At 47.2% G+C, this 12195-nt stretch overlaps 1 protein-coding gene across 2 annotated transcripts in view; it reads left to right on the top strand.

Annotated features, from left to right (window-relative positions):
* Window positions 1–2197: 2197 nt before the first annotated feature.
* The window catches only part of NEK9 (NIMA related kinase 9), a 28335-nt gene continuing 18337 nt past the window's right edge, over window positions 2198–12195 (top strand). For both annotated transcript variants that reach the window (XM_044274645.1, XM_044274644.1), the window contains exon 1: window positions 2198–2445. In XM_044274645.1, the coding sequence (XP_044130580.1) occupies window positions 2281–2445 (165 nt within the window). In that variant the 5' untranslated portion in view covers window positions 2198–2280. The remainder of the gene's footprint in view (window positions 2446–12195) is intronic.

Genomic DNA, 12195 nt, shown 5'->3' with positions numbered 1-12195 from the left:
CCGGGGTGACCCCATACCGGACACCGAGCCCCCCGGGGTGACCCCTCACAGGACACTGAGCCCAGGGGTGACCCCTCACAGGACACTGAGCCCCGGGGTGACCCCTCACAGGACACTGAGCCCAGGGGTGACCCCTCACAGGACACTGAGCCCCCCGGGGTGACCCCTCACAGGACACTGAGCCCCCCGGGGTGACCCCTCACAGGACACTGAGCCCCGGGGTGACCCCTCACAGGACACTGAGCCCCGGGGTGACCCCTCACAGAACACTGAGCCCCGGGGTGACCCCATACAGGACACCGAGCCCCCCGGGGTGACCCCATACAGGACACCGAGCCCCCCGGGGTGACCCCCATACCGGACACCGAGCTACCCCCCGCCCCCCCGGGGGTGGACCCCATACAGGACACCGAGCCCCCCGGGGTGACCCCCATACAGGACACCGAGCCCCCCGGGGTGACCCCCATACAGGACACCGAGCCCCCCGGGGTGACCCCCATACAGGACACCGAGCCCCCCGGGGTGACCCCCATACAGGACACCGAGCCCCCCGGGGTGACCCCCATACCGGACACCGAGCTACCCCCCGCCCCCCCGGGGGTGGACCCCATACCGGACACTGAGCCCCCCGGGGTGACCCCATACAGGACACTGAGCCCCCGGGGTGACCCCTCACAGGACACTGAGCCCCCCCCCCCCCCCCGGGGTGACCCCATAAAGTACACTGAGCCCCCCCGGGTGACCCCTCACAGGACATCGAGCCCCCGGGGTGACCCCTCACAGGACACTGAGCCCCGGGGTGACCCCATACAGTACACTGAGCCCCGGGGTGACCCCTCACAGGACACTGAGCCCCGGGGTGACCCCATACAGTACACTGAGCCCCCCGGGGTGACCCCTCACAGGACACCGAGCCCCCCCGGGTGACCCCTCACAGGACACCGAGCCTGGGGTGACCCCATACAGGACACTGAGCCCCGGGGTGACCCCTCACAGGACACTGAGCCCCGGGGTGACCCCTCACAGGACACCGAGCCCCCCCGGGTGACCCCTCACAGGACACCGAGCCCCCCCGGGTGACCCCTCACAGGACACCGAGCCCCCCCGGGTGACCCCTCACAGGACACCGAGCCCCCCCGGGTGACCCCTCACAGGACACCGAGCCCCCCGGGGTGACCCCTCACAGGACACCGAGCCCCCCGGGGTGACCCCTCACAGGACACTGAGCCCCGGGGTGACCCCATACAGGACACTGAGCCCCGGGGTGACCCCTCACAGGACACTGAGCCCCGGGGTGACCCCTCACAGGACACTGAGCCCCGGGGTGACCCCTCACAGGACACTGAGCCCCGGGGTGACCCCACACAGGACACTGAGCCCCGGGGTGACCCCATACAGGACACTGAGCCCCGGGGTGACCCCTCACAGGACACTGAGCCCCGGGGTGACCCCTCACAGGACACTGAGCCCCGGGGTGACCCCTCACAGGACACTGAGCCCCGGGGTGACCCCTCACAGGACACTGAGCCCCGGGGTGACCCCATACAGGACACTGAGCCCCGGGGTGACCCCATACAGGACACTGAGCCCCGGGGTGACCCCTCACAGGACACTGAGCCCCGGGGTGACCCCTCACAGGACACTGAGCCCCGGGGTGACCCCTCACAGGACACTGAGCCCCGGGGTGACCCCTCACAGGACACTGAGCCCCGGGGTGACCCCATACAGGACACTGAGCCCCGGGGTGACCCCATACAGGACACCGAGCCCCGGGGTGACCCCTCACAGTACACTGAGCCCCGGGGTGACCCCTCACAGGACACTGAGCCCCGGGGTGACCCCATACAGGACACTGAGCCCCGGGGTGACCCCATACAGGACACCGAGCCCCGGGGTGACCCCTCACAGGACACTGAGCCCCGGGGTGACCCCTCACAGGACACTGAGCCCCGGGGTGACCCCTCACAGGACACCGAGCCCCGGGGTGACCCCTCACAGGACACTGAGCCCCGGGGTGACCCCTCACAGGACACTGAGCCCCGGGGTGACCCCTCACAGGACACCGAGCCCCGGGGTGACCCCTCACAGGACACTGAGCCCCGGGGTGACCCCGTACACCCGTTTAGTCTGGGGACTCCTGGCTGTGGTTATTGGGCGGTTGCCCACATCAGTCATGGCGCCGGCCGCCGCGGTCACGTGCTCGCTCCTTCCGCCCGGGAGGCTGCTCTTCTGGGTCAGGGTTGAATAATATGGCGGCTAGCAGAGGCCGCTGATTCCGCCATGTCCGCCCTCAGCCGCTATGACCGGCACTGCGACTCCATCAACTCGGACTTCGGGGACTCGGTGCGGAGCTGCGGGGCGGAGCAGGAGGAGCTGCACTACATCCCCATCCGGGTGCTGGGCCACGGGGCCTACGGCGAGGCGACCCTGTACCGGAGGACCGAGGTGCGGCCTGCGTCCGTGCGTGTGCCCCTCCCCCTGTATACCGTACAGGCCCCCTCCCCTATATATACCGTACAGGCCCCCTCCCCCTATATATCCACCGTACAGGACCCTCCCCATATATACCGTACAGGACCCCTCCCCTATATATCCACCGTACAGGACCCCTCCCCTATATATCCACCGTACAGGACCCTCCCCATATATACCGTACAGGACCCCTCCCCTATATATCCACCGTACAGGACCCTCCCCCTGTATATACCGTACAGGACCCCTCCCCTATATATCCACCGTACATGACCCCTCCCCCTGTATACCGTACAGGCCCCCTCCCCCTGTATATACCGTACAGGACCCCTCCCTTATATACCGTACAGGACCCCTCCCCTATATATCCACCGTACAGGCCCCCTCCCCCTATATACCGTACATGACCCCTCCCCCTATATATACCGTACATGACCCCTCCCCCTGTATACCGTACAGGACCCCTCCCCTATATACCGTACAGGACCCCTCCCCTATATATACCGTACAGGACCCCTCCCCTATATACCGTACAGGACCCCTCCCCTATATATACCGTACAGGACCCCTCCCCTATATATACCGTACAGGACCCCTCCCCCTGTAAACCGTGCAGGACCCCTCCCCCTATATATACCGTACAGGACCCCTCCCCCTATATATACCGTACAGGACCCCTCCCCCTATATATACCGTACAGGCCCCCTCCCTTATATATACCGTACAGGCCCCCTCCCCCTATATATACCGTACATGACCCCTCCCCCTGTATACCGTACAGGACCCCTCCCCTATATACCGTACAGGCCCCCTCCCCCTATATATACCGTACAGGCCCCCTCCCCCTATATATACCGTACAGGCCCCCTCCCCCTATATATACCGTACAGGCCCCCTCCCCCTATATATACCGTACAGGCCCCCTCCCCCTATATATACCGTACAGGCCCCCTCCCCCTATATATACCGTACAGGCCCCCTCCCCCTATATATACTGTACAGGCCCCCTCCCCCTATATACCGTACAGGACCCCTCCCCCTATATATCCTGTACAGGACCCCTCCCCCTATATATACCGTACATGACCCCTCCCCCTGTATACCGTACAGGACCCCTCCCCTATATACCGTACAGGCCCCCTCCCCCTATATATACCGTACAGGCCCCCTCCCCCTATATATACCGTACAGGCCCCCTCCCCTATATATACCGTACAGGCCCCCTCCCCCTATATATACTGTACAGGCCCCCTCCCCCTATATACCGTACAGGACCCCTCCCCCATATATACCGTACAGGACCCCTCCCCCATATATACCGTACAGGACCCCTCCCCTATATATACCGTACAGGCCCCCTCCCCCTATATATACTGTACAGGCCCCCTCCCGATATATATACTGTACAGGCCCCCTCCCCCTATATACCGTACAGGCCCCCTCCCCCTATATATATACCGTACAGGACCCCTCCCCCTATATATACCGTACAGGACCCCTCCCCCTATATATACCGTACAGGACCCCTCCCCCTATATATACCGTACAGGACCCCTCCCCTATATACCGTACAGGACCCTCCCCCTATATATACCGTACAGGACCCCTCCCCTATATACCGTACAGGACCCCTCCCCTATATACCGTACAGGACCCTCCCCCTATATATACCGTACAGGACCCTCCCCCTATATATACCGTACAGGACCTCGTACCTATATACTGTACAGGACCCCTCCCCCTATATATACCGTACAGGACCCCTCCCCCTATATATACACCGTACAGGACCCTCCCCCTATATATACCGTACAGGACCCCTCCCCCTATATATACCGTACAGGACCCCTCCCCCTATATATACCGTACAGGACCCCTCCCCCTATATATACCGTACAGGACCCCTCCCCTATATATACCGTACAGGACCCCTCCCCTATATATACCGTACAGGACCCCTCCCCTATATACCGTACAGGACCCTCCCCCTATATATACCGTACAGGACCTCGTACCTATATACCGTACAGGACCCCTCCCCCTATATATACCGTACAGGACCCCTCCCCCTATATATACCGTACAGGACCCCTCCCCCTATATATACCGTACAGGACCCCTCCCCCTATATATACCGTACAGGACCCCTCCCCTATATATACCGTACAGGACCCCTCCCCTATATATACCGTACAGGACCCCTCCCCTATATATACCGTACAGGACCCCTCCCCTATATATACCGTACAGGACCCCTCCCCTATATACCGTACAGGACCCCTCCCCTATATACCGTACAGGACCCTCCCCCTATATATACCGTACAGGCCCCCTCCCCTATATACCGTACAGGCCCCCTCCCCTATATACCGTACAGGCCCCCTCCCCTATATACCGTACAGGCCCCCTCCCCTATATACCGTACAGGCCCCCTCCCCTATATACCGTACAGGCCCCCTCCCCTATATATACCGTACAGGCCCCCTCCCCCTGTATACCGTACATGACCCCTCCCCCTATATATACCGTACAGGACCCCTCCCCCTATATATACCGTACAGGACCCCTCCCCCTATATATACCGTACAGGACCCCTCCCCCTATATACCGTACAGGACCCCTCCCCCTATATATACCGTACAGGCCCCCTCCCCCCTATATACCATACAGGCCCCCTCCCCCTATATACCGTACAGGCCCCCTCCCCCTATATACCGTACAGGCCCCCTCCCCCTATATACCGTACAGGCCCCCTCCCCCTATATACATATATACTGTACATGACCCCTCCCCATATATATATACTCCTCTCTGTATAGTACAGACCTCTCTCTCTCTCTGTATATAGTATATAACCTCTCTCTGTATAGTACAGACCTCTCTCTCTGTATATAGTATATAACCTCTCTCTGTATAGTACAGACCTCTCTCTCTCTGTATATAGTATATAACCTCTCTCTCTGTATAGTACAGACCTCTCTCTCTCTGTATATAGTATATAACCTCTCTCTGTATAGTACAGACCGCTCTCTCTCTGTATATAGTATATAACCTCTCTCTGTATAGTACAGACCGCTCTCTCTCTGTATATAGTATATAACCTCTCTCTGTATATAGTATATAACCTCTCTCTGTATATAGTATATAACCTCTCTCTGTATAGTACAGACCTCTCTCTCTCTGTATATAGTATATAACCTCTCTCTGTATATAGTATATAACCTCTCTCTGTATAGTACAGACCTCTCTCTCTGTATAGTACAGACCTCTCTCTCTCTCTCTCTCTCTCTGTATATAGTATATAACCTCTCTCTGTATAGTACAGACCGCTCTCTCTCTGTATATAGTATATAACCTCTCTCTGTATAGTACAGACCTCTCTCTCTCTGTATATAGTATATAACCTCTCTGTATAGTACAGACCTCTCTCTCTCTGTATATAGTATATAACCTCTCTCTGTATAGTACAGACCTCTCTCTCTGTATATAGTATATAACCTCTCTCTGTATATAGTATATAACCTCTCTCTCTGTATAGTACAGACCTCTCTCTCTCTGTATATAGTATATAACCTCTCTCTGTATATAGTATATAACCTCTCTCTGTATATAGTATATAACCTCTCTCTGTATAGTACAGACCTCTCTCTGTATATAGTATATAACCTCTCTCTGTATATAGTATATAACCTCTCTCTCTGTATATAGTATATAACCTCTCTCTGTATAGTACAGACCTCTCTCTCTGTATATAGTATATAACCTCTCTCTGTATAGTACAGACCTCTCTCTCTCTGTATATAGTATATAACCTCTCTCTGTATATAGTATATAACCTCTCTCTGTATATAGTATATAACCTCTCTCTCTCTCTGTATATAGTATATAACCTCTCTCTCTGTATAGTACAGACCTCTCTCTCTCTGTATATAGTATATAACCTCTCTCTGTATATAGTATATAACCTCTCTCTGTATAGTACAGACCTCTCTCTCTGTATAGTACAGACCTCTCTCTCTCTGTATAGTACAGACCGCTCTCTCTCTGTATATAGTATATAACCTCTCTCTCTGTATAGTACAGACCTCTCTCTCTCTGTATATAGTATATAACCTCTCTCTGTATATAGTATATAACCTCTCTCTCTGTATATAGTATATAACCTCTCTCTGTATAGTACAGACCTCTCTCTCTCTGTATATAGTATATAACCTCTCTCTCTGTATATAGTATATAACCTCTCTCTGTATAGTACAGACCTCTCTCTCTCTGTATATAGTATATAACCTCTCTCTGTATATAGTATATAACCTCTCTCTCTGTATATAGTATATAACCTCTCTCTGTATAGTACAGACCTCTCTCTCTCTGTATATAGTATATAACCTCTCTCTGTATATAGTATATAACCTCTCTCTGTATATAGTATATAACCTCTCTCTCTGTATATAGTATATAACCTCTCTCTGTATATAGTATATAACCTCTCTCTCTGTATATAGTATATAACCTCTCTCTGTATAGTACAGACCTCTCTCTCTCTGTATATAGTATATAACCTCTCTCTGTATATAGTATATAACCTCTCTCTGTATAGTACAGACCTCTCTCTCTCTCTCTCTCTGTATATAGTATATACCTCTCTCTGTATAGTACAGACCTCTCTCTCTGTATATAGTATATAACCTCTCTCTCTGTATATAGTATATAACCTCTCTCTGTATAGTACAGACCTCTCTCTCTCTGTATATAGTATATAACCTCTCTCTCTGTATAGTACAGACCTCTCTCTCTCTGTATATAGTATATAACCTCTCTCTGTATATAGTATATAACCTCTCTCTGTATAGTACAGACCTCTCTCTCTCTGTATATAGTATATAACCTCTCTCTGTATATAGTATATAACCTCTCTCTCTGTATATAGTATATAACCTCTCTCTGTATATAGTATACAACCTCTCTCTCTGTATATAGTATATAACCTCTCTCTGTATAGTACAGACCTCTCTCTCTCTGTATATAGTATATAACCTCTCTCTGTATATAGTATATAACCTCTCTCTGTATAGTACAGACCTCTCTCTCTGTATAGTACAGACCTCTCTCTCTCTCTCTCTCTGTATATAGTATATAACCTCTCTCTGTATAGTACAGACCTCTCTCTCTGTATATAGTATATAACCTCTCTCTCTGTATATAGTATATAACCTCTCTCTGTATAGTACAGACCTCTCTCTCTCTGTATATAGTATATAACCTCTCTCTCTGTATAGTACAGACCTCTCTCTCTCTGTATATAGTATATAACCTCTCTCTGTATAGTACACTCTCTCTCTGTATATTATAACCTCTCTCTGTATATTATATCCTCTCTCTGTATATTATAACCTCTCTCTGTATAGTACAGACCTCTCTCTCTGTATATAGTATATAACCTCTCTCTGTATAGTACAGACCTCTCTCTCTCTGTATATAGTATATAACCTCTCTCTGTATATAGTATATAACCTCTCTCTGTATAGTACAGACCTCTCTCTCTGTATAGTATATATAACCTCTCTCTGTATATAGTATATAACCTCTCTCTGTATAGTACAGACCTCTCTCTCTCTGTATATAGTATATAACCTCTCTCTCTCTGTATATAGTATATAACCTCTCTCTGTATATAGTATATAACCTCTCTCTGTATATAGTATATAACCTCTCTCTGTATATAGTATATAACCTCTCTCTGTTTATAGTATATAACCTCTCTCTGTATATAGTATATAACCTCTCTCTGTATATAGTATATAACCTCTCTCTGTATAGTACAGACCTCTCTCTCTGTATATAGTATATAACCTCTCTCTGTATAGTACAGACCTCTCTCTCTCTGTATATAGTATATAACCTCTCTCTCTGTATAGTACAGACCTCTCTCTCTCTGTATATAGTATATAACCTCTCTCTGTATAGTACAGACCTCTCTCTCTCTGTATATAGTATATAACCTCTCTCTGTATAGTACAGACCTCTCTCTCTCTGTATATAGTATATAACCTCTCTCTCTGTATATAGTATATAACCTCTCTCTCTGTATAGTACAGACCGCTCTCTCTCTGTATATAGTATATAACCTCTCTCTCTGTATAGTACAGACCTCTCTCTCTCTGTATATAGTATATAACCTCTCTCTGTATATAGTATATAACCTCTCTCTGTATAGTACAGACCTCTCTCTGTATATAGTATATAACCTCTCTCTGTATATAGTATATAACCTCTCTCTCTGTATAGTACAGACCTCTCTCTCTCTGTATATAGTATATAACCTCTCTCTGTATATAGTATATAACCTCTCTCTGTATAGTACAGACCTCTCTCTCTGTATATAGTATATAACCTCTCTCTCTGTATAGTACAGACCTCTCTCTCTCTGTATATAGTATATAACCTCTCTCTCTGTATAGTACAGACCTCTCTCTCTGTATATAGTATATAACCTCTCTCTGTATAGTACAGACCTCTCTCTCTCTGTATATAGTATATAACCTCTCTCTCTGTATAGTACAGACCTCTCTCTCTGTATAGTACAGACCTCTCTCTCTGTATATAGTATATAACCTCTCTCTGTATAGTACAGACCTCTCTCTCTGTATATAGTATATAACCTCTCTCTGTATATAGTATATAACCTCTCTCTGTATAGTACAGACCTCTCTCTCTCTGTATATAGTATATAACCTCTCTCTGTATAGTACAGACCTCTCTCTCTCTGTATATAGTATATAACCTCTCTCTCTGTATAGTACAGACCTCTCTCTCTCTGTATATAGTATATAACCTCTCTCTCTGTATAGTACAGACCTCTCTCTCTCTGTATATAGTATATAACCTCTCTCTCTGTATAGTACAGACCTCTCTCTCTGTATATAGTATATAACCTCTCTCTGTATAGTACAGACCTCTCTCTCTCTCTGTATATAGTATATAACCTCTCTCTGTATAGTACAGAGCTCTCTCTCTCTCTGTATATAGTATATAACCTCTCTGTATAGTACAGACCTCTCTCTCTCTGTATATAGTACAGACCTCTCTCTCTCTGTATATAGTATATAACCTCTCTCTGTATAGTACAGACCTCTCTCTCTGTATATAGTATATAACCTCTCTCTGTATAGTACAGACCTCTCTCTCTCTGTATATAGTATATAACCTCTCTCTCTGTATATAGTATATAACCTCTCTCTCTGTATATAGTATATAACCTCTCTCTCTGTATATAGTATATAACCTCTCTCTCTGTATATAGTATATAACCTCTCTCTGTATAGTACAGACCTCTCTCTCTCTGTATATAGTATATAACCTCTCTCTGTATATAGTACAGACCTCTCTCTCTGTATATAGTATATAACCTCTCTCTGTATAGTACAGACCTCTCTCTCTGTATATAGTATATAACCTCTCTCTGTATAGTACAGACCTCTCTCTCTCTGTATATAGTATATAACCTCTCTCTCTGTATATAGTATATAACCTCTCTCTGTATAGTACAGACCTCTCTCTCTCTGTATATAGTATATAACCTCTCTCTGTATAGTATAGACCTCTCTCTCTGTATATAGTATATAACCTCTCTCTGTATATAGTATATAACCTCTCTCTGTATATAGTATATAACCTCTCTCTGTATATAGTATATAACCTCTCTCTGTATAGTACAGACCTCTCTCTCTCTGTATATAGTATATAACCTCTCTCTCTGTATAGTACAGACCTCTCTCTCTCTGTATATAGTATATAACCTCTCTCTGTATAGTACAGACCTCTCTCTCTCTGTATATAGTATATAACCTCTCTCTCTGTATATAGTATATAACCTCTCTCTCTGTATAGTACAGACCTCTCTCTCTCTGTATATAGTATATAACCTCTCTCTCTCTGTATATAGTATATAACCTCTCTCTCTCTGTATATAGTATATAACCTCTCTCTGTATAGTACAGACCTCTCTCTCTCTGTATATAGTATATAACCTCTCTCTCTGTATAGTACAGACCTCTCTCTCTCTGTATATAGTATATAACCTCTCTCTGTATAGTACAGACCTCTCTCTCTCTGTATAGTACAGACCTCTCTCTCTCTGTATATAGTATATAACCTCTCTCTCTGTATATAGTATATAACCTCTCTCTCTGTATAGTACAGACCTCTCTCTCTCTGTATATAGTATATAACCTCTCTCTGTATAGTACAGACCTCTCTCTCTCTGTATAGTACAGACCGCTCTCTCTCTGTATATAGTATATAACCTCTCTCTGTATAGTACAGACCTCTCTCTCTCTCTGTATATAGTATATAACCTCTCTCTCTGTATAGTACAGACCTCTCTCTCTCTCTGTATATAGTATATAACCTCTCTCTCTGTATAGTACAGACCTCTCTCTCTCTGTATATAGTATATAACCTCTCTCTGTATAGTACAGACCTCTCTCTCTCTCTGTATATAGTATATAACCTCTCTCTGTATAGTACAGACCTCTCTCTCTCTGTATATAGTATATAACCTCTCTCTCTGTATAGTACAGACCTCTCTCTCTCTGTATATAGTATATAACCTCTCTCTGTATAGTACCGACCTCTCTCTCGGTATATAGTATATACACCTCTCTCTGTATAGTACAGACCTCTCTCTCTCTGTATATAGTATATAACCTCTCTCTCTGTATATAGTATATAACCTCTCTCTGTATAGTACAGACCTCTCTCTCTGTATATAGTATATAACCTCTCTCTGTATAGTACAGACCTCTCTCTCTCTGTATATGTATATAACCTCTCTCTCTGTATATAGTATAAACCTCTCTCTGTATAAAGTATATCCTCTCTCTGTATATTACACACCTCTCTCTGTATATAGTATATAACCTCTCTCTGTATAGTACAGACCTCTCTCCTCTCTCTGTATATAGTATATAACCTCTCTCTGTATAGTACAGACCTCTCTCTGTATATAGTATATAACCTCTCTCTGTATAGTACAGACCTCTCTCTCTCTCTGTATATAGTATATAACCTCTCTCTGTATAGTACAGACCTCTCTCTCTCTCTCTGTATATAGTATATGACCTCTCTCTGTATAGTACAGACCTCTCTCTCTCTGTATAGTACAGACCTCTCTCTGTATATAGTATATAACCTCTCTCTGTATAGTACAGACCTCTCTCTCTCTCTGTATATAGTATATGACCTCTCTCTCTGTATAGTACAGACCTTTCTCTCTCTGTATATAGTATATGACCTCTCTCTCTGTATAGTACAGACCTTTCTCTCTCTGTATATAGTATATAACGTCTCTCTGTATAGTACAGACCTCTCTCTCTCTGTATATAGTATATAACCTCTCTCTCTGTATAGTACAGACCTCTCTCTCTGTATATAGTATATAACCTCTCTCTGTATAGTACAGACCTCTCACTCTCTGTATATAGTATATAACCTCTCTCTGTATAGTACAGACCGCTCTCTCTCTGTATATAGTATATAACCTCTCTCTCTGTATATAGTATATGACCTCTCTCTCTGTATAGTACAGACCTCTCTCTCTCTGTATATAGTATATAACCTCTCTCTGTATATAGTATATAACCTCTCTCTCTCTCTGTATATAGTATATAACCTCTCTCTCTGTATAGTACAGACCGCTCTCTCTCTGTATAGTACAGACCGCTC

This window comes from Bufo gargarizans, unplaced genomic scaffold (genome assembly GCF_014858855.1).
Source record: "Bufo gargarizans isolate SCDJY-AF-19 unplaced genomic scaffold, ASM1485885v1 original_scaffold_1940_pilon, whole genome shotgun sequence".
NCBI lineage: Eukaryota > Metazoa > Chordata > Amphibia > Anura > Bufonidae > Bufo > Bufo gargarizans.
Note: the sequence above shows the minus strand (reverse complement) of the source record. Positions and strands in the feature narration are given on the sequence as shown.